Source organism: Oculina patagonica, chromosome 4, assembly GCF_052425735.1.
Source record: "Oculina patagonica isolate OP01 chromosome 4, crgOcupat, whole genome shotgun sequence".
Lineage (NCBI taxonomy): Eukaryota > Metazoa > Cnidaria > Anthozoa > Scleractinia > Oculinidae > Oculina > Oculina patagonica.
Genome location: NC_135761.1, coordinates 30,828,134 through 30,852,436, shown reverse-complemented (window position 1 = coordinate 30,852,436; position 24,303 = coordinate 30,828,134). Strand labels below are relative to the sequence as shown.

Sequence of the window (24,303 nt, the reverse complement as noted above, 5' to 3'; positions counted from 1 at the left end):
GAATTCGTTCCGGAATGAAAGTCATTCCGGAATCATGTAAACAGGCCCTTACATTGTTAAATAACTGTCTACCTGTCTGTTGATATCCTTGTTATCACCTAATTTAGGGACCTCACACAACTCCTGCAGCTTGTACAGATAGGAGTAAATCAGCGCCCTAATACATCTTACCATGTCCATGAAAGTATCTCTTGGTGTTGTTGTAGAACCAAAGGTATTTGCAGCCCGTGGTGCAATACTTGTAAACGGAACATCATAGACTCCAGCCATTCCTGGTTAACTATGTACTATTGTTTGAGGGGTTAAACAAAATCGCTTTATTCACTCACTGTTTGCATTAAACAAATTCGCTTTGACCCCTTGATGTCACAGATTTCTGCTCGGTGGATCAAATGTTCCAGTTTGGTTAGTCCCAGCCAAAGACAAAATACTATTAAAGTTGGTCTTTCCAACAGGCCTTAAATATGGTAACATATTTTTTTAATTATTGACAAGTGTACTCATTTGGTTTGAAGCAGGCAGAACTTGACAGAGAAAGGCCCCTTTCTCGAAAGGAAGTTTGTCCTGGTCTTCTAAAGTTCACTTTGATAGGTTGTTCTCAACAATGTAGCATCTTCCTCAGCCGAACCCAGTTTGTGTGCTTAAAAGTTTGGACGATCCCATCTGTAGGGTCAACCCGCTAATAATAATAATAATAATAATTTCTTGAATGCTTAATTTCTTTAAATTTTTTTATCTCTCTCTTACATTTTCTTCTCTTTTTTCTATGTATTCCTCTGTAGAGCATATCTCTTACAATTCTATCTTCTGGACTCTTCTTGTTTGTTTCATGTTTTTGAAAATTTTTCAAATGTTTCTGTTACTTTATCAAGCAGCTTTTTGGAGGCCATTTTTCCCCTTCACACCATCAAATTCATTTGTAAATCTTTTTATAATACTACCGAATTAGGTAGACTGTTTTTTCGGAGCCGCACGAAACAGTTGCCGTTGGCGACATTGATTTGTGTTTTGGGTCACGTGGGTTACAGCTGTCAAATGAAAAGGTAAACGCACGCGAGCACATTCCTTTGCTCGTTGTAGAACATCTTGATCCTCGCTCGCACTTCAACCAGTTATCAGCCGTTGATCTTTCGCTTTCTTTCCGATCGGCTACTTCCTTAAACTGCCCTCGACTATGCTGCCTCGTGGGCTGTCGTCTATACTTTTTCCACGGATAAACGACCTTCCCTTGCTATTAACGGAAAAGCCCGCCATCTCTCTTGCCTCAGGAATGTGAAGGAATGTGATCACGTGCACATACCAATGTGGCGTTAGTTGTAAATCACGTGGGCTTAATTCAAAGACAAGTCTCGCCAACAGGAAGTGTTTCGCGCGTCTCTGAAAAAACAGTCTACTTAATTCGGTAGTAAAGTTTTAAAACCAGACTCACTATGTTTAAATGCAATTGGAAAAATAAATCATTCATTTCTTTAAACAATCATATTCCAAGCAAACAAACTGACTGCATTTTGTCATAGTTATGACCCTTGACTGCTTTATTATTATTATCTACTGTGGACATTTCAGTTTAATGAGAACTGGAGCTATATCATGCATCTTGAAGGTTGAGGATAATGTTCTGTATTTCTTACAACATGTTAAACAATCTATGGATTTTCCACAAAAGAAGGAGTAAAACTTTGTTGTCACTTTCCTTACACATGCTTTTGTTTTTTGTGAATTTTGGTTGATTTAGTTGGTGTGCCATGAATAGAATTAGGTCCACACAAACATGTGGACTTTCTGCTCTTAGCACGGTCTTCAACTCGTATATAACACCATGTGGCAGGTACCTGAATCCAATAACCAGGAAAAACGCACAGTGTCTTGAACACCTTGTTGAACTTTGCAGCGTCTTAAGAAATAGCATGCTTCACAAGCATGAAAATGTTGAGTTTTGTTCCTTTTGGTTCAACCTGAATATTTGGAAAGGATATAACCTTTTTTGAAGTGGAGTTGTTACAGTGCTGCGCGTCGAACCGTGAACACCTAACAAAGTTTCGTACAAGTTTTTGACAGGTTTTTGACAAGTTTGATGAGTTGTCCGGTCGCCGAGCCAATCAGAAGGCGGGGTACGTAGGAAGGCGAAGTCGCTAACTCATGCGGTTTTGAAAGTGTTTTGCACCTTTCCCGCGAGTTCTATTCCGAGATGGCGACTTATCAGATCAAAGTAGAATACGGAGACGACAAGCGGTTTAGCACTTTTCTCCTGTACGATATTACCTTGGAAAAACTCTTATCTGAAGTCAAGCGGCACTGCTCGCCTTTAGCTCACCTGCCAACCTCAAATATTAGAATACGGTTCCGAGACGAAGATGGAGACTTTATCAATCTTTGCGGCTCCGATGGCTTCGCATTTCAGGAGATGCTGAGAAGCTCAAAAACTGTTAAGGATCAAGACTACAGGAAAATTTATCTCGTAGCAAATGAGGTTGATTCGCCAATGCCTAAAAAGTGTAGACGTACGGAGCGAGCCGAATCGGAACCCGATATGGATCAAAATAGCGGTGCGTCCTTGGAGCCTAAACAGTTGTTGTTTACCCCAGAGAGTGTGGCATCAAAATCTCTAAAGCAAAGCCCTTTGGACGCCCAACAACAAGAAATCGAGGATAATCTTCAAATGCTTAGAGTGCAAATAACAAGTGCAAAGGATGAACTAGCGAAACTGAATGAGAGACAAAAAGAATTCCGCTCTCTTGGAGAGATAAGAGGTCGAGTTTGCAACAATTGTCACCAAGGCGGGCACACTAAAACAACATGCTCTGGACTTCCATGCAACGATATCAATCGGTGCAAAATAAAGGACAAGCACCCAGTAGAAAAGCAAAAGGTCACCGCTCTTCAACGTGAAATCAAAACTCTTGAAACTAAGTTTATCGAGGAGGAATCCAATTTCAAGAAATTCGCAGCCGCGCGTGAAAGACGTAAATTCTCATTCTTCGCGGTAATGAGACCGCGCTTGAAAGCCCAGAACATGTTCAAATACAGCACTGGTAACAGAAATATTGTGGATCGTGATCTTCTTATTCTACAGAGAGCACTCAAAAAGGTCCCTGACTGGGATGAAAGTGAGGATTGGCGTTTACTGAAAATAATCGAACAGTATGAGAAATCTAACGTGGACATTTATAAGCCAAACCTAGTGTAAACAAGGCGCGCGGCAATGAACTGAAGTTGTGTTTTATTTATTTTCGCACGCCCGAACGCTTTCGAATATAGTTCGAGCTGTTTGTAGTTCCTTTTAGAAAACGTTTATTGACATTATCCTCAGTATGTTGGAAAATATTTGGAAGAATTCAATACTCTGTCTATAAATATGTAAACAAATCGAACAGTAAAAATATTCTTGAGTTCTTATGTAATTTCATTGACTAGATCGAGATAGTATCCGGTTCATATTTATTGAACATGTTCACTTGTTATTATACAAGTATACTAGTAATGAAAAGGCTAGAAATAGCCGCAGTGTTTGAAGTGAGCGAATGAGTTTGCTGGGGAAATGTTTAGAACCGCATCAGCTATCGCCACTTCAGTCTCGTTCATTGCCAACATCTGGTGCCTTCGCAGAAATGCCTTTATCTGATGAAAGCACAGCTCACACGTATTGAATTGTGGAGAATAGGGAGGTTGGTAAATGAGTCGCACTCCACAATCAGTTAGCATATTTCTCAGGACAGGCTCGATGTGGTGTCCATGGTGGAAACCGCAGTTATCCATAACTACGCAGTCACCGCGCTCCAAAACAGCGCTTCCATCTCCGCGTTCGAGTTGTAGTGCTTCGTCAAAAAACTGCAGAAGCTCCATTCCGTTTGAGGGACCATCTACGATGTTGTAATAGTCAACACCAAGGAAAGAATGGAGAAGATTGAGCGTGTAATTGGCATTTGATGCGTAGCGCTGCATCTCGAACGCAGCTTGGCCTAATGTAGCACTTCCATATATCCTGTTCCCAGTCGTTTTGATCATGCTTGATTCATCAAAAAAGTGCAGGTTTGTCGCGTTTATGTTTGATATTTCGGTCAGATATTCATCAATGCGTTGTAAATTATGTGGCGTCGCAGATTCAACAGGAATAACACTGATCTTTTTCCTTGTCATAATCAATTTTTCGCGAACAACTTTGTTTATCTGCGAAACGCTTGGGATGTCCGCGGGATTGACAACGCCATCTAGCAAAAGCCGTTCTTGAAGTTCTCGGCCATAAATGCTTGGCTTCATCAGTTTCTGGACTTCTATATAATCTAAAGCATCTTGATCGATCTTTCGGCTTTCATTGTGACTTTTAGCTGGACGAAGGGATGTGTTTGCTTCATTGTAACGGCTCACTACTTTAGAGATTTGTCGCTGGCCCCATCCTTCGTCATAGAGATCTAATATTCTTTCCCTGTACATATTTGGTAAAACTCTACCATTATCGAATATTCCACCATACGCGTTCACTCGTAGCTGCACATCAGCTGTAATAAGAGGCGCAAAATTAAAAAGAAGCAGTAAACTCGCGCGCTGCAGAACATGATACGAAATTTACAGAAAAAATAAATTCCACGAACTGTGAAATACTTACAAACATTGTTTTGATAAGCATTCATGTCTTCAAGTTCAATAGAAATGCTCCTTCTTTTTCCGTCCGCGCCTGTCGAAACTTTACACTTCGATAGACTCAATGAAATCCCGCGCTTTTTCAAAACCCGTTCGCTGATTGGTCGACAGAGACGACACATCAAACTTGTCAAAAACTTGTACGAAACTTTGTTAGGTGTTCACGGTTCGGCGCGCAGCACTGTAAGAAGTTCCAACAGGCTTTCTTTGGTTACATCCCTGCACTCCCTTTCTAGTACTTTGCTGGTATGATAAACCTTTTAGTGTTCCTTATTTAGCAACAGGCCGTTCAAGTTTTACCTCACAGAAACTATTATACCGTAATGATTCGATTTAGCGCCCTCCTTCCAATAATCGCCCCCTTCCGAATAAGCGCCCCCCTTGGAATGTGTTTTTGTGAATAAGCGCCCCTATTCCAATAAGCGCCCCCATTCTTATTAGCGCTCCCATTCTTATAAGCACCCCTATTCTAAAGAGTGCCCCTATTGTGGATAACCGGCCCTACTGAAGTCACTGACGTCAACTAGATAAACTCCTGACCGTTCACCGTACAGTTCATGTATATATTTACTGTTAAAATGAACAATTATTTTAAAAGTAACTGAACTTTTAACAATTTCTAACTGTTACAGTTCCTGTTATTGTTAGATACATTTGGTTATTTTTCAAAAAATTAAATAAGCGCCCTGTCCCGAATAAGCGCCCTGTCTCGAATAAGCGCCCTCCCTTGAGGTGCCAAAAGTAACTAAGCGCCCCGGGCGCTAAATCGAATCATTACGGTAATCAACATAATCAGCATCATTGAGGTCATTCTTCTTCTTCAGTTTTATGTTTGATTTGTGCTGTTGCATTTAATATAAATTAAAATAAGTGTTTTAAATATGGCACTTAATGTCTGTCTATCATGAGATAGATAGACTTATTGTTGTTTGTTTGTTGATGTCCTTCAACTTTGTCCGTCCTTCAGCCATTTAAGTATAGTATACCACTTCCTCGGGTGTACTTCCCCTTAGCCATTGGAAGAAGTAGTAATTGACTTTGAACTTCTCTTCCACCTGAAGCACTACCTCCCAACATCGAATGCTAAACGGCGCAACCCATTTTTCTTAAAAGAAGATCTTGTGATTAATTGACAAGCCAAATTAATATGTAAACTGCATAAAAATTGTTAATTTCGGTGATTGCCAGATCAATAGCAAAGAAAGTCAGTTTCACTTACATTGTTAAATAACTGTCTACCTGTCTGTTGAGATCCTTATTATCGCCTAATTTAGGGATGCAGGCGGCTTGTTCAGATAGGAGTAAATCAGCGCCCTGATACACCTTGCCATGTCCATGAAAGTATCTCTTGGTGTTGTTGTAGAACCAAAGGTATTTGCAGCCTGTGGTGCAATGCTTGATGCTTGTAAATGGAACGTCACAGAATCCAGACATTCACGGTTAACTATGTAACAGCACTTGTAGCTCAATAAAGACTAGTGAACCAGGATCTTTTAGTCATTGTGAAATCAATATTTAACAATTTGTATAAAATATATTACAATACCTCAATTTTTTTTAACCGGTTTGTTTACTTATGCAGCAACTGTTCTAATGGGAAAGGTGGTGCCATTTTGGGCTCATATGGCACACCACTATGACGTATATCAGAATGGGTAGGTCTGGCCGCTCTTTTAACAAGTTGTTTAATGCCTGATATCAAATAAAAAGAAATGATAAACCTTAAGACTACACTTTTGACTATTTTTTCACAGTTTATTAATGTCAAACGGTCACCTTGTTATGGATTACAATGTCAGTGTAACACAACAATGAGTATCATGTTTGAAGACATTAAACTACTGGAGTTGGACGCTTCTTTATTGCATTTCTTTAAGTGTTTTAATGAAAACATTGTTTGTTTTTGCACTAAACGAATTTGCTTTGACCTATTGATGTTCGCGCGGTGGCTCAAATGTCCCAGTTTGGGTGGTCCTGCCAAAGACAAAATACTATTAAAGCCTTCCCAGCAGGTCTAAAATATTGTAACATTTGTTTTCAAAGTTTTGACAAGTGTTCTCATTGGGTTTGATGCAAACGGTACTTAACAGAGAGAGGTCCTTTCTCGGAAGCGAGTTTGTCCTGGTATCCTTAAGTCCACTTCAATCGGTTGTTCTCGATCATCTAGTGTCTTCCTTAGCCAAACACCGTTGGGGTGTTTAAAAGTTCGGATGATCCCATTTGTAGGGTCAACATGCTCGCCTATTCCAAAGTTAAAATACATGATGTTGGTTTATCGGTAGATCTAATTGAAAATGTCACAGGAAACCTCTAAACAAATCCAGTGGAGCTATTCACTAACTCCTTGCTCAGATTGCGAGTAACATGACTTGAGCACCACCTTTCTTCAGTTGAAGGACTTTGGGCATCAATGGAAGAATATTAATACAATTAGTTACAAAAGAAAATTTATATATTGCCTCTGTAAGAAACAAGGCAGAAACTAAAACAGAAACCAAGGTTTGGTCAAGATTTTCCCTGCAGTGCATTTGTGACTTATTCACACATTTTCATTTGATAAAACATTCAGTAAGCTTCTCTACACACAGAATAAAAAGAAATCCCAATCTTGAAGTGTATAGTTTTCACTTATCAAGCCACCTGTAAGAGATAGACTTGACAAAAACACAGTTTAAGATCGCCTTTGATAGTCATTTTGAATTTGAGAGTTAGGCGGGAAATTAAACCACGGGAATGCGGGACTGCAACATACAACTTATACCAAACACTGAAACATCTACTCTTTCTAAAATAAATATATTTACCTAATTAGGATTTTTTATCTCCACTTTCTACGGCTCGCCAGGTATGAAGTTTGCCATCTACTGCCTGGATAGTAATAATGCTACAATTGTAAGCATCATATCAATAAACTAGAAAAATGAGGATATACTGTATCAGTCATTTACTTCAACTATGTATACTACACATTAAAATAAACTTCACTCACCACAACATGTGTCACAAACCTTATATCTGCATCTCATGAGGCTGATCCTGCACAAAAACCTTGTAACACTGCAACAGACTCACTCGTTATTTGGCATCCACTCTTGCTTGTTTCTCCTGAATAAGACAATCAAATACACATGAAACAAAACGTGGTAAACGTAAATAATGCATTTGCTACATAATCTTTAAGAACAGCTAAGCCAATTTTAAGTAAACCGTGTACTTTTTATTAGAGTAGTGATCATTATCCCCTTATTCAACTCATAACTACTAAAAGGAGTACAATACAATTAACTTATTCACTTGAAATATTATACTACACACTAACTATTATATATCTTTGAATGCTTCGCATCACTGCATTCATTACAAATGTTTTAAGTTTGTTTATACCAACAGCTGTAACTTTTGACCTAGAAGCACCCTTTGACAATTGCAAACCTTGAATTGCCAATCCTTTCTCAGTTGGTACCACTTGTTTACCACTACTCCGACCACTTCTCTTCTTTTCTGCTGCTAAAACGAAAACGTTCCTCTTAGTTTACATAAATTAAATCCAGAACTTATACCAACTTTACCTTGCGACATTTTCAATAGAATCCACACTATATAACTCGGAACACACAATGCACTGTTTGACCTAAATTCAACAACACATCTCCGATACTCGAAAGCTTACGAATGTGTGTATCACATGCAACCCTATTTATAGAGATTCTATCATTACAATACTCCAGTAACAAAAGTGTTTCTTTTAAATTCGGACAATAAAATAAAACAACAGAAAAAATAAGAAATCCTTCCTTATTTTTCAGATTCATTCTGGCATTTTTTTATTCTTACATCGTTCCAAAAAATAACAACTTGACCTCGCTTTCAAAACACAAACAGTTTCCTCTTAATTCAAGTAGTCCTTCTTTGAATCCACGACAATAGTCACGTTTCGCCTTTTGAAAGTTTTTTATGAAAACCAGCCACTATGCCTGACTTTTTGACGTTCTCAACTAAAGTTCACTGTTAAACTCGAGCAGTATTTTCACCGTTTCTAAGCATTCTCCATTTCCGTGATCAACAGTATTGACGTACAGTACTTTTTCACGTAAACAATTTAACTGCATTAGTCCCTTATCTCTAGCTCATCAAAAAGCAAGTCAAGATATGCCTGAAGACTCAGTTTCTCTTGATCCATTTCCTGTATAATTCTTAGCAGATTTTAGATGAGACAATACTAGTACAATAATAGTATTGTAAATAACGTTAATATTATAAGTTATGCCAGTATTGTAAGTAACGTTAGTATTGTAACTGTTGTAAGTATTATAAGTTTTGCTATAATGAAAACAAGATTTTAGATGAGACTCCGCTTTTGTACCGTTATTTTTTTTACATTTTAACCCCTGCGTGGTATGTTGTCACAAAAGTCATTATTTTGTTTTAAAAAGTTTTTTGCTTGTTTTTTTTTTTTTAAGTGCTGACTGCCTTTCCGTAAAAGACACCTCAGACAACGTTTTTTCAATTTTGCTTTTTGGGGAATCACACAATTGGTGGTATTCAGTTTAACTTGACATGGAAAGAATGTGGCTCTTATTCCTGTGGAATTTATATATCTAAGTCTCATTCATTTCACGAATTGTTGAAAATCAAGCAACAACTTCTGCCTTCTTTTATTCTAACTTCTTTTATTCTATTGCTAACATGCTGACTTGGTGGTCAGTTAATATATTGCTTAAAAGCTTTTTAAGATGTTTTTATTTTTTATTTTTTCCCTTTCTGTAGTCATTTTATTCTGTATTCTATTTCTTGGTGATTAAATAACAATTGGTATGCACCACTTGTGCGGCAGATTTGGAGGTGTTTTGAAGTTCATTAAACAAGCAAATAAAATCTTGGCGGCCCTGAAAAAAATTCAATTTAACATTTACTATTTTATATATTTTCTGTGTCATGGATGTAGATATGTATTTTGTCATGTTTTTTTTTTGCATTTGTTATTCTTTTATAGCATTTTTACCTTGTGCGTTTTGCAACGCATTGTTCAGAGATGTTGTACTTTTTAACACGTTTATTATCACTTTAAAAGTGTTAACATATGGAGCCTTTCAGTTGTGAAAGCTGATGTTCTATTCTGTCTATCCTACTGATATCAGTGTTGACAATGCTCCTTTTTATGCAAACGAGTCTTATCAAGTTCTTCTTGTGATTAACAAGTCTATGCTGATGGAAGCGCACTATATTGCTAACAAATCGGTGTTACATTTCCCCATCTTTGTGTTTTCTCGCCTTCTCTTGGTGTTACCTCGCCCCCTCCTTGTATTAGAGGGTTCTGGATTAGATGGTGAAACACCTTGCTTGGTAGTCTTGGTAGAGGGTTTTGTCTGTGATTACAGAACTTCATGAATGAGTGTTTGCTGGTTTGTTTCAACTGGATGGCTGTCTGGCTTTGACTCGACATAAACATGTGCAGCTTCTCTTTTTCTGTTGTCTTCTTTCAGACATTGTCTGAAAGGATTGTGTTGTGTGTTTTGCTTTTTGCAAGTAGGTAGATTTTCTTCATGTTGGAGGTCTATTGCAAATAAGGTCTGAATTTCGATTTCCTGTGAAGTTGACCTTGTTCAACGTCTGAATTCCTGATCAATGTGTTCAAGCAGGAGACCACTGCACAGGAATTATGTAGCCCTGATTGGCCAAACAGCAGTCCTGGATGCTAAAATTGTATACTCAAAGCTGCCTGGCGAAAGACATCGCTGTGGTGGAGATTGGGTATGGGTGGTTTTTGCTCACAGTTCAACGTTATCATGTCCACAGCAACTACAGTCAGTGGCTTAATAACACTTAGTTGCCTGCAATTGGAAAGGAAACAGTCCAAGAAATGATATAAATCATGGCAGTTCGGAACAACGTACTTGGTGCATTTTTCACTGCCTACTCCAAGTCTGTTGCACAATTAATAATATACCGTACATACAAAAATTTCTGCATGCTCATTGGCTGAGAGCACGTCAATTAATCCCAAACAGTGCGGAAAGTTGAAATTGAGTGCAAAAAGTTGAAATTGAGTGCAGAAAGTTGAAATTAAATTGATTGACAGGAAAGTCGGAAAGCGCGCCAAAACAAAATGGCGGCCTATGTCGGAGTGTTTGAGAGAGCCAAAATCGAGCAAAAACATAATGATTCATGAAAGGTTTGACTGATTTAACGAAAGTTATAAGTATATAAACCAAAGTACTAGGAATTGGACGTTTGTACAGCACAAGAAAGGCTTTACAAAACTATGGAAAGCTACCAGTCCTGGATTTTCTTACGCGACCACTCGTAAAGAAGAAAGATTACAAGCGACCGTCAACAAGATTTGAAGTTGGACATTTCAGCCAAAACCAACACAACTGAATGAGGATAAAAGCACCTGATACTGCATGACAGAGAGATTTAAAATTCCCTAGCGGTATCTGGATTTTACAAAGCCCGGCAATTGCGTTATGTGTAAGAACGAATCGGAAAGGTAAGCCACTGAACACGTTTTGTTTGTCATCCACTTCAAGTGAAATTTTTGTATGTGTATTATTAACAAGTAATCACATGATTTTTCTCGTACAATTTGGGATAAATCAGCACTCGTAAATTTTTCAAAGACTACAAATTGCACTCCCCCTACGGGCTTGTGCAATTTTGTTAGCCTTTAAAAAATTTACTCGTGCTGATTTATCCCAAATTGCACTCGAAATCATGCGATTACCTATACAAATCAACAGACATTGACAGAAACAGTGCATTTACGACTTCTTCACGCATTTTCACTTGATAAAAAATACAGTAAGCTTCTTTGTACGCTTCTTTTGCTTGCCCTCCAAAAAAGCTAATTATTTAGATAAGTGTGCGTTTGGTTGTCCGCGATTATGTAATGGTCATGTTTATTCAGGTAGGATTATGTGTAGTCACGTTTATTCAACTTATACAGTCGCAAATTTATTTTCATTTTATTAATGGGAAAGAACATCTGTTAATCTGATGCATGCTCTTATATTGCATCATTTACTACTATTCAATGTTATACTCAGGTTATTCAATGCCCCCAGGTCAATATCATTCACAATGTATGTATTTATCGCAGTACAAAACTACTGATACTGTACTGCAGACAGGGTAATGAAACTCTGTATCTACCAACGAGTTGTAATCGTGAATTCATGTTGCCAGCAATAACTTTCATTACGAAAATCCTAACAGTTTAACTGTACTTGTAAACAGTGCTGCTTTTGCTTATATTATCATAAGTTTTAAGAGCAGGTATGTTTGGTATATTTGGTATGTACAGATCTAATAAAAGTGATACTAAATTAGAGATTGATCTAATATACAATAGTTATGAAATTATGTAGACAATAACTTCAAGAAGAATTATGTTGCTGTGACTTGTTTGTTTTCCCCTGCGCCCTTCCATGAGCAGTAGTTAGGAGTTGTTTAATCGTTGAAGAAATATTTAGATATCCAAAATAAAAGATTTATACCATTAAAATGTACCGTAAACAGATTAGGGTGACTGAAAAGTGTCGGTAAAGCATAAGAGCGTGTCGGCAACTTCGGCAGCTTCAACTTCCACTTCCAGGTGTGGATTCTTCTCAAGATGTGCGCACTTCCTCAAGCTTCCATGTTTAAACACTGGCTGCCTCGGTCTTTTTGCACCATTGACCCATTGGTTGATTGAAGGATCTGGATCGAACTGCTTAACCTCAGGAGTAACCATCTGGATGACCATTGAATAGTTAAGTGTTGCGTTGGTCATTTGGCTTCTAACGATGGTCTTTGTCAACTTCATTTGGCTAAAGCCCCGCTTGTTGACAGCAGAACTGGCTGGTAGGGTCAAGACAAGATCAATTACTGCAAGAACATTCTGGTGTCCTTCTTCATACAAGGTGTAAACTTCTGGTCATGTAAGGCTCTGAATTTTGTCTTTAAACCTAGGGAAAATCAAGAAGCGTTTTTAACCAAACAAATTTGGTAATGGACTATCCAAGAATTTCTTGCTCCATTATGCTCAAGTCTATAGCTCCGTCAGGCGTTACACTAACAAACTGGCCCTTCAATCCGGAAAAAACGCCACATATCTAGCGAGACAGCAACTGCTGAAGCAGCACTCTGCTATACTTAAAATGCTCTTTAGAAATGCTTATGCTTTAGCTAAAAACAAGAAATCACTGTCAGACTTAAATTGGCTTTGCGACCCAGATGAAGCAAAGAGGTGAAACATATCGTAACACCAAAGTCAATACCCAGGCATGACAAGTGAAATTGCTGAATAGCACAATTTGGGTTACAGCATTTAACAAAATCCTCCTCAGTTTCCTGTCGGCAAAAACAATGCTCTAGCTGGTGGAGCCCCATCCTCAGTTAAATTTTCTCTTTTGGTGTACCACCGACCAAGCACCTCAGGCAACACACAGACTCTCCAAAATTTTTGTAGTTTGGGAAAACCTTTGCTCCAGTGGTCCTTGTCTGGAAGAATTCTCTGCGACACTAACTTCAGTTCATGCGAGTTAACAGCACAAACAACAAAGAATTTGTAGTTTAGCTTAATAGTAAAGAGCTGTTGCTGAACCTGGTAGTAGTATTCATGTGTGTTTGGTAGTATGAATTCCCCAGCGCTGTTCTTTTCAAGACAAGAGGAGGGCTTTAAAACTTAAGCATCAAAGTCACAGTTCTCCAAGCAGAGGGGGACACTTGATCTCTCCACAACCTTCCCTGCAGCAGACACATGAGCATAGAAAATCTGGGGTTGCATGCATCCAAGGATGCTCTTGATTAATGAAGAGATCACATTTAATAAAATTGAAGTTAACCTGTGTTTTTCATGGATTCATCAAAAGCATGGATTGCAGAGGCTTCATGCGTACACCCATGACGCACATCTTTGGTGTTAACCTTGTGCAGTTCAGGGTAACAGATTCTTAGTATAAGAGACTGGGAGCGCAGTGCTGGGTCTGAATAAGCTGCAGCCTTACTCTGAAAAAGTTTGTGCCGCTTGACTGGTCCATAGTGTCTATTTGCACCTGATCAATCTGTTCCTTTGTAATTTCAATGCTAGTGCTCTGACAAATTTTAAGTAGCTCATTGTAGGGCAATTCTTAGTTTTTCTGGTCAAATAAATCCATTACGGTCTTTTGCTGCCAAATTGTTGAATGACAGGTCATTCCAACAGGCCATATTAATTTTTTTGTTGTCGGTAATTTTCGTTGAGGTGTAACAAGTGAAAATAACAGTTGAAACTAACTAATGTGTGGAAGATACACAATGCGCGTTTGTTCTGTTGTATTTAATATAAAATTAAAATAAGTGTTTCAAATATGGTACTTAATGACAAGCAGGCATCATTTTCAGATAGACTTACTGTTGTTTGTTTGTTGAGTGTACTTGCCTTCAGCCATTGGAAGAAGTAGTAATTGACTTTGAACTTCTCTTCCACGCAAAGCACTGCCTCCCAACATCGAATGCTGAACTGCCCAACCAATTTTTCTTCAAGAAGATCCTGTGATTGATTGACAAGCAAAATGAATTTCGGTGATTGGCAGATCAATAGCAAACAAAGCCACTTTCACTTACATTGTTAAATAACTGTCTACCTGTCTGTTGAGATCCTTATTATCGCCTAGTTTAGGGACGCAGGCGGCTTGTTCAGATAGGAGTAAATCAGCGCCCTGATAAACCTTGCCACGTCCATAAAAGTCCATTAAGTTGTTGTAGAATTAAATGTATTTGCAGCCCGTGGTGCAACGCTTAAAAATGGAATATCATAGAATCCAGCCATTTTCATGTGTAACAGCACTTGTAGCTCAATAAAGACTAGTGAACTTGGATGAGTGCAATTGCTTATGAGCCAATAGAAAAGTTGACTCCTTTTATAAATGGTTGATAACCTCCACATTAAGAAACTATGTCACAGATGGCACATCTTGCAGAAAATTGGCCAATTTTATCTTGCGATATGTCATTCACAATCAGAAGAGCTTTCAGGCATGAGTGAGTGAGAACTTTATTTAAGTATCAAAACCTTATAGCCTGGGAATAATGCACCATACTAATTAGGGGACACTGCTAAATACTAAAAAACTACACTAATTAAAAACTAATATCAATACAATAAAAATATATAGGTGTTATAAAAATGGTACGTGGTAGCATGGTAGCAAAACTTGAAAAGTCCACTTCACAACACAAATGCCCTCATCCATGAAGTTAAATACCCTACAACAGTTGAAGGCCCAATAAATATATAATACTTGGAAAGCAAACCCAAGCAATTATCATTGCAAAAGTTGTTTAAAGAGGATGTTAAGATTAGTGTAAGTCTTTCCCAGAAGCATATTAAACAAAATGGTTCAAAGCTTTCCAAGAAACCCCCACCACATTTCTAAACAAAGCCCTGTGTTAAGGCCGATTTACACGGTACGATTTTGTCGCATGCGACATGCTTACGACAGGCCTTCGACACGACTTAAAAGTTGTAGGTTTGATTTACACAAAACAATTCGTGTCATAATCCTGTCGTAAGCATGTCGCAGGCAAGTCGCATGCGGCAAAGTCGTACTGGTAAATCGGCCTTTAAGCAAACATTTGTGGTTCTCACCTCAAGGCATTTTCTTTGTGACACCCATTGCGCCTCCAACAAACGAAATTTGTTGAGTCCCTGATATAAAATCAAAAAACATATTATTCTGTAGGTCAAAGAATGGTGTATGGCCAAGATAAAATAAGTTCACTCACAAGAAACATTATGTATGTTTTCCGAAACCCAAAATGTTATGCGTGAAAAAATAACTGGATTAGCCAATAGGTGTTTTTCAGTTTTTCCCTATACTGCCTCTTTAATCAAGTATTTGATGCATTATCTTTTTAGGAAAGCTAAAGAATTGAAATGGTGGCCAGTTATTATATAAGACCCATTAGCTAAACGCTGTCTTTTGATTAACTTGTTATCTTAGACTGAAAGCCTAGAACACGTGTGCTTCGACTCGCACCAAATAAGAAAAAGAGCGCACAAAGAGCGCGTGAAAACTATATTCAACCATCTTTATAATGTCGAGCTTGAACCCCCAACTTTACTGTGTTAAATAATCAGGGTATCAAATTACCTTCTCCCTCTTCGCAGTCTGAAGAATCGCCTTTCATTCCTTTATTAACGGGAAAACAAAAATTAGAATTGATCAGCTCATTGACTTAATGTTCAACAGGTTGTATATATTTACCTTCCATGTTAATGCCGTTTGAAGATTCGCCCATCACATCTTTATGTAGAAGAAATGTAAAAAAAAAGAGATTAGCATTTCGTTGACTCTAATGATCAACAGAAGTATTGTCAATTTCTAGGTTTAAAGTCAGGGTGTAAATTTTTACCTTGCCCGTTATTGGCATCCGAGGAATCTTCATCTGTTTCTTTATGGCATAGATAATAAAGAAAAGTAGGATATTGGAATCACCTAATTAGCTCGCTGATCATACTTTTTTAAGTTTCGAGTTATAAGCCAAACTGATCATGCTAACTGCGAGTTGAAAAGTCATGGTGTGAATAATTACCTTCATTTTCAGCATTTTTTGAAAAATCGTGTTCCATTTCTTTATGGTATGAAAAAGAAATAAAAGAAGATTTAACCCCTTTGTTGGCTTTTATTATCAACAGTCTATCCTCAAATACACGCTCTGATTGAATCATCAAAAATATTAACAGGGTATGCAAAATGTAGTAAGACGAAAGTAATGATGTCTTTGATTTTGGCACATTGGCCACATTAAGCCAGACATGGATCACCTGAAAAAGTCAGTTGCAACCAGTCATCATCTTAGGGACGTTTAAATTTAAGGGCAAGAGAATAGCCCTGTAGAGAGAAAAAATGAAAAGCGATTTGGATTTAATTTACAGTTAGCCCACGATAGTTACTATGGTAGGTAATCCGCAGTTACTGGGTCAATGAGTCAATCAGCTTAATAGTTAGTTGGGTGACCCTGGGAACGAGGTTGGGATCGTCCGTCTGTTTTCTTGTTTTCTTGTAGGGTAACACAAGTAGCGTTTTATTAAGTGAACTTCGATACATATAATGACACTTACAAATGGAATGCTTCCCTTCTGCGAGAAGTCATTTCCTCGTAGGCTTTTGTTGTTTCAGGAGTCATCTGAAAACCAACAACATTCTTCCTTTAACCGACTGAAGTTGTATAGAAGCGATAAAAAGCCAATTTCGTTTAAGAAGTGTGCCAATCTAGAGCATATAATTGGTCATTATTGAATTGGTTATTTGAAATTTGTATTTGTTAGTCTTTGTCAAGAATACATAGCACTGATCAATGTCCAAATAAAATTTTTCTTTCTAACCAACAAATAGTAAGACAAATTCAAATTCTCACCCCCCTTTTGCTTTAAATCGAGTTGCTGTGAGCGAAAACTAAGTTTTGATTCACTGATATCGATTCTTGAAATTAACTAATGGATTCAACGGGAGCACGCTTCACCGTGAAGCGTGGACAAGGTAAAACAGGAATATACGACTAGATGATACCTCTAAATGCACTTCAACTTTGTCTTCCTGTCTGGGGGTTGAGCAAAACGGCAGCAAAAAGGGTATGACCGTTACATCTAAAAGAAGTATCAGAGTTTGGGTTTCTGTTGAACATTGACAAATTACCTCATTTTGATTTAAAAAAAAAAAAAGTTTCCAATTTACCAAGTTGCTTATTTCCAAAAGTGGAAAAGTATTTGAAAATAGCACAAATTTAACTTAACAGACCTTCCCACAGCCGTTGTACATCCTGCTCAAACTTCTTCAGAGCACTGTGGATGTAATTTGACTTTTCTGTCTGTTCATTTTTCTCTACAGATTCTACGTCTTGCTGTTCTTCCTTCTCGCTGGGAGGTTTTGCTCTTGCACCTGTTGCTAATAAATGAAGCATAAATAATTACATCTTTAGATAGTTAAACATGTAAACCATCCATGCAAACTATTCTAAATACTGACTAATCAAAGACTTTTTCATTAAAATTACACTAATTGGCCAAATGCAGCTGTTAACTAATCAATATTTTGTCCCAGACAGATGTTTGTTGTTTTTTTTTAAAAAAACCGCAGGCTTAATAGAAGTTCTCTTGAGAGAATTATTGTCATTTTTCTCATTTTATTGGGAACTGGGGAATAGTCAGGCATCTTGGGTGGAGAGTATTGTGTTGACGTAATTTTAAATTGTTAGTTTCTTTGCTTTTTTTGAAATGAAAGTCAAGAGCTGTTAAAAATAGAAGTTCTCTTGCAAGGATTATTGTCATTTTTTTCATTTTATTGCCTTTTGACTTAGTAAAAATTGTTAACAAATTAGACTTGGCCGTGGTTACGCCCTCGTCCTTGTCCTTGATGACCTCGTCTTGACCACTGGCCACGGTTGCGGCCAGTGGTCTGATTATGGCAGTCTTTTCTGATGTGGCCTTGGCGGCCACACTGCCAACACTTCATGCCTGAAAAAAAGAAATGTTTGGTCCAAAAAAAGTTCAAATACTAAAGTCCACATTTTTGTTGCGAAAGGTGTGATTTGTTGTGATCTCTTTATATTCACATGTAAAAAATGTTTTCATGCCAAAGCTCCTCAAGTATTTAATTGTTATTTTTTCAGCCTTACCTTGATGCTTTAATTTTTTAGTTCTTTTAGGATGTCTGGAAAGGGAAAACAAGGTTAAATTAATAAACTTGTTAAGGCTGATAACAAAGTGTTATAATATCCAAAAACATGAAATATTAACACAATACCTGCGATCGTGTTTTCTTGTTGATTTAGTTCTGTAAATACAAGAAAAATAATAAGCAGTAAGTCTTCCTGTGATTTTTTATTTTAGTCCTAAATAAAAAAGAAAAGATTTATAGAAAGAATTTGTTTTTTTGACAGTATGACCTTTTAGGTTGATTGTTATTTAGGTACCACACAATATTAGATAGATAAATCGATAAATAGATAGATAGATCGTCTGGTAATACATTCCAGATCTTGACTCCAGTATAAGCAAACCTTTTTTGGTAGTAGTCCGTGTCAACTGTGAAAAGTTGAGAAGTTTTTGTTTGTTTCTCTTCTCCTTAAGGTTAGACCAGCCAAGTAGATAGATGACAGATCACAGATACATGGTAGCTTACTTTTTTTTTCTTTTTTCCTCTTCTTCTTCTTTTCCTTAAAAGAAAACGAAACGATTATTTTATGACGAGTCCAGTTAAATAGCTATTTTACGTAAGTGTAGAAAATTAATATTTTAGTAAAAAGCAATGGCAACTCACTTTGTCTCGCCTGTTCCTCCTGCCTTTCTTTCTCTTCTAACGCTTCTTTTTCTTCTTCTTCTTTCCCTTAAAAGAAAACGAAACGATTATTTTATGACGAATCTAGTCAGATAGCTATTTTACATAAGTGTAGATAATTAAGATTTAAGTAAAAAGCAATGACAACTCACTTTGTCTCGCCTGTTCTTCCTGCCTTTCTTTCTCTTCTAACGCTTCTTTTTCTTCTTCTTCTTTCCCTTAAAAGAAAACGAAACGATATTTTATTTAACACATTTTCTGATAGCCCTTTGCGGGCTATCTTTTAACATTTCTTCTTTGTCTTTTTTTTCCATCGTCAAACTTTACTGGTGTGTCGACATTTGTTCCATATTGTCAACAAAATGCCAGGACGTCCTATTAAAATAAGAATTAAACAATAAACTGGATCGACGAAAGCAGACAACACATTAAAAGATCTATACGATCAGCATTTTCCTTAATTTATTTGTTTTTTAATAAAATTTCGGAAATTTAAAAGTTTAAAAAAAAATTGAAATTGTTCAATGACAGAGATACAACTACAAATGAAGTCAGTCAGTCAGTAAGGGCAATTGTAGAATGAAAGTTTTTAATGAAATAGTTCGCGGAAAATGTAATCAAGACTGAAGTGACGCCTTTTACACTTCCTAATATTACTGATCTTGGTACTTTAACTTAAGGAGCCTCGATGTAGTCTTTTAAGCCCTAGGGTGGCTGTTTTGAAAATAAAAAGTTTCAAGGAAGCCAATGTTCGATTTTTGCCAAAATAGAGATCTTTCACATAACTCCAACAAGAGCCACTATGGTGCAAAAGTCCACTAAATATGTAAAATACACGGTTTGTTTCCCATTGGTAACTTTTCCTTTATTTATCTGTGGCACGCACGAATAGAACCATCAAATAAACACACATTGTGTGACGAAAAGCATTTTATTTTCAGCGTTTTTGGTTACAACTGAACAAATGAGCAAAAGGACATTAGCAGTTCAATATTTCGCTTGTTCATTCCTTGTCACTACTGTCGCTATCGAATTTATCTAGGATGTGTTCTATTTTACTCATCATTTTCACAGCCTTGCCACACATCTCTGTGTGTGCCTTGTGGACCTCCTCCGATTTCCATTGTCGCTTCCTGGGGTGCTTTTTCTTGGGCTTGTCCTGTTTTGGCTCAGGCGGTGTGGGGTTGGCTTCCCCTGGGAGATCAGCATCTGTATCTGTGTCTGAACAAGACATGCTGCCTGGCTAAATTTCGCAGATTTTTGCTCTTCTGGTGAGCACTTCTTTGCATATCCCATCCTGGTATCCACAATAGTCTGTAACATCGCTGTCTCGCTTGTACTTGTCGTGGCAGTCAGCTGTTTAGCTTTCTGGAGGTTTTGGGAAACAATTTGTTTAATCCTTTTTATTGATGATTCTCTTGGGGTAGAACGATAGTATTCCCTGATGTTTTCATTCTTCATAAAATTTCCACCCATGGGTTGACTAAAGCGTTCCTTTCTAGGACTATATTTTGCTCAACTCTTTTGGTTTGCTTAGCCTTCGGCTCTATTGTTATTTCTGCACAAAACAAATGAAATAAAATTAGTCCGGGGAGATGTTTTCGTGTTGTAACTGACCAATGCCTACCTTGTGATACTATACGGGTTGTTCATCGGCATCAAATGGCCTCCAAAATGAAGTCATTTCTGTGAAATGAGTAAGATCATCGAATTTTAAGCACTGTCTTTTATAGCTCTTTTTAACACAAGGAAACTCTACATCACGCCCCTACGGTTTTATTATTGGTTTACAATTCACCCTCCTTTTAGGTGAGTCATGCAGTGACAGTAGAGAATCAATGACATTATTGTATTGAGTGTCTAAAGTCTAAATGCTTTGTGTTAATAACCCATAAATATTTTCGAGGGGAATGTAGAGCTAATTATAAATCAAAAATTAAAAAGGGAGAGATTATCATAAGACTCAAACAACCTAGCCATCATGCCATGATTTACATATGGTTACCCACTTTCTCACACTTTTACCAAAAAAGAATAGCTGATTTCCTCCCAATGGTATAAACGCGACTTTTATGAAATGGAAGGGGAGGGTCATGAATGAAAATAGTACAAATTAAACTCTTCAACACATTCAAATGTAACCAGTTTAGAAATCGAAAGTAATCAATCTGGTAGACATCATGCCAAGGGAAATTCCAGATCAACGCTTTTTTCGGCTAGTTGGAATTGTTCTTGCCTTTCATACAGAGCTCCCATCACCGGTTGCAAACCATTGAGTCGATGAGCTAATGCAGATTGTGGGAGTAGTGTTGCTGCTCCTGGCATCATTACCTATCGTTCCTCACTTGCCTTACCAAATAATTAAACGTGTTGATCCAGATTTCCATGGCTTTGATTACAGAGGGCGAAATGTTTTTGTAGAATATGCGAATCAAAAGCATCTGTTTTGGCTGAATACAGGAGAACCTCCAGGGATGATGATGTATATCGCTACGAGAATCTCTGCAGAGTTATCACATCTTAACAGAAGGGGGAGACTGAGACAAAGGAGAAGAAATTCTAAAATTTCTAATGTTAACAAAGTACTCTTGACATTCATGTGGCTCAGAAAGTACCCCTGTCTAGACACACTTGCATTAATGTTTGACATCAGTCCATAGACTGTAGTATTATCTATAAGGTGGTGCCCATTTTATGGAGATGTTTTCGCAATCATGTGTCCTGGCCAAATCTTGCAGAATGGAATTCTCTTCAAGGAAACTGGTGTTATTTTCCAAATGCAGTAGGGTGTATTGACGGAACTCTGCATGAAGTTTACAGACCCCAGGTCGAACCCCATCTACCTCATTGTAGATAATGTGGAAAATATAGATTTTCTACAAGCTGGTTTTCTCGGTACTCTCAATGATGCAGGTAATTTTAATTTGATGGGGAGAATTGGACCAGGTACAAATAACGATATGCCTCCAGATGTGGTACTTCTAGCAGACAAGGGATATGGGGATATCCCTTCCCTTGTTAACCCTTTTTCGGGTTGCTCAGATTAGATGTTTGCCGAGAAATGTGCAAAGGATGGCAAAAAGATTTAACCAAAGGCTTTCAAGATGCAGAATAATAATTGAGCACACAATAGAGCATGTAAAAACCTATCAGGCTGTAGGGAGCATATGGCGTCACCCAATATGGTTTCAACCAATAGTCGTTGAGCTCTGCACATTCCTGGCTCAGCGCCATGTGGTACTTTTTGATGATGTATGATGACTGACATTGATACATGGAAACACACGCGTGTTGCATGTCTCTGTAACAAAAGAAAAATCTTGCCAATATCCTTTTGTTCATTTTATTTTTTTTACGAAGATTTGGATTGTCTAGATGGTCACCCAAAGATTAAACAGAAAAGTGTGAAAATCGGTAAGGATTATTACTCAGATTTGGTTGAAGTGGGCATAGAATTTGCAATATGGTTAAGGCCAATGGAAGCATTTATACATGGTCAATTTGCAGCTTAAAAATCTGTCAAACATCATTAATTTTTGCTATTAAAATGAACTATACCAAACAAAGTCACAAAAAAAAAGAACCTAACCGAAGGGAACAATAACAGTGTAATTAATACTATCAGTATTTACAGCACCTTTAGTATAATGCCCAGTTGTGATGAAAAAATGTTAATGTCAGACACAGACTCATACGAATTTACTTCAATTTTTCTCAGTGACCTCTTGCGGTTAATGGCTTTCCTTGCTGATCAAAACTTTGGCCGAATGTGAGATGCTGCCTTTACCTTGGCTTTCGTCTTGTCAGAGGTACTAGGGCGATGCCACTTTTGCAGTTTCTGGGTGCAAGTCAAAGCCAAGAGAAAGTTCTTGTGTTCAGCAAAGTGTTTAAGCTGAAGAAGAACTAAAATTATATGGCAACAAAGACCACAAGCAACCGGGTGTGATGGGGCAGGTAGTTCAGGCCAATCTATATCTTTGAATGAGAAGGGGGAAGGAGCATGGGTAGAAGTGAAGAGGCAGAGGTGAAACCATTTCACCAGAATGTTGTTCCCTTTCTGGTTTAAATGAAGATGAACAGCCCTGTACAGGTTTTGGTTGTACAGGTCTGATGGCAGGTTATGATGTAAAACAAAATTTGAACAATAATCTTGTATACCTGAAAATAAATAGAAGAGTTAGTAGGAGAAACATGAGAGTGAAATTGATCAAAACAGGGTAAAATAGGTAGTAAATGAATAACAGCAAATGGGCACTTTGTATGAAGGGAAAATAAAATTTCAATAATAGTTGAAGAAATAGTTGTAGGGGAGTGGGATGGCAAATATGTGCTTCACAGAGGACGGAATGTCCATCCCCTCAACCCTGTAAAGGATTGCTTCCACAGTGTAGCCCGCAATTCCTGCGTTCAACACTGTGTAAGCGGGAAAATATTCGTAAAAGTTGGTAGCAAACCTCTCCATATGTTTTGTGATCGAGTCTCCAATTAGAAGAACCTCTTTTTCTTTTACTTTTTTGTTTATCTCCAACATCTCTTTGATTTTGCCATTTCTTCGCTTGGGCTCCAGGGGTCCATCTTCATGCCTGTAGTCGGAAGGAAGATGTTGATTTAGCCGGTGTTGAAAAGTGATAGCACAATAAGTCAAATGATTTCACTTCATAAAAAAGGACGAGGGTTAGTTAGAAATCGCATTTCTGTGCCAAATGTTTAAAACAGCACGGTAAATTTGCTGCACTGCTCGAGTGCTCGGTGATATAAGCTTAAGTAAGCTTAAAGCACTACCCATTTTTTTAACTTTGAAACCTGTTCAAAGCAAGAAAAACGGCTTGTGTCAATGGGATTTTGCCAACTATGGCTCTATCACTTGAAGAAAACAACTTGTAAGACAAAATATACTTCATTGGATAGGATATGTTTATGGAATACAGGGTAGTACTAACCTTGAACTCATCTATTCGTCGAAAACCAGGGTCTTCTGTGTGATTCAGCAACAGAAAAAATGCAGACATTTTAGGAGAAAAGTTACATCCAAAATTAACAAGTGTACGAATTATCAGCTAGCAAATTCTCAAGAAGCTAATAAAACTACTGTGAAAAATCCCTTCTCTCAAAGTTGGTGAAAATTTAGAAAACAATTTAAAGACGATTGAAAAATATCGCCATTTCACTCACAGAAAGAACACAAAGCCGCATTCGATTTTTCCCACTCGCGTGAGAAATTTATACCTTGCAATTGACTGGATGTGACGTCAAATTTTCGGTGATGATGGTAACACGAAAAAAGTGCTAGGCGTCGCGAAGTCTTCGCCCCCCCCCCCAGTTGACACTTTTGTTTTCTAAAACCTCGGCAAAGTGACCACAGAAA

General features: G+C 37.7%; 1 protein-coding gene and 1 long non-coding RNA gene across 2 annotated transcripts; one reads left to right on the top strand and one right to left on the bottom strand.

Annotated features, from left to right (window-relative positions):
- Window positions 1-2,004: 2,004 nt before the first annotated feature.
- On the top strand, window positions 2,005-3,187 carry LOC144647843 (uncharacterized). Its single transcript, XM_078507547.1, has one exon. The coding sequence runs from the start codon at window positions 2,189-2,191 to the stop codon at window positions 3,185-3,187; it is 999 nt and encodes a 332-aa protein (XP_078363673.1). The 5' UTR covers window positions 2,005-2,188.
- Window positions 3,188-8,106: 4,919 nt separating this feature from the next.
- LOC144652340 (uncharacterized) lies at window positions 8,107-19,419 on the bottom strand. Its single transcript, XR_013570484.1, has 10 exons — window positions 19,170-19,419; window positions 17,400-17,546; window positions 16,724-16,788; window positions 16,195-16,234; window positions 16,015-16,053; window positions 15,867-15,905; window positions 15,753-15,791; window positions 15,248-15,307; window positions 12,135-14,149; window positions 8,107-8,142 (listed from the first exon to the last, which is right to left on the bottom strand). It is a non-coding gene; the product is annotated as an uncharacterized LOC144652340 (long non-coding RNA).
- Window positions 19,420-24,303: the final 4,884 nt, after the last annotated feature.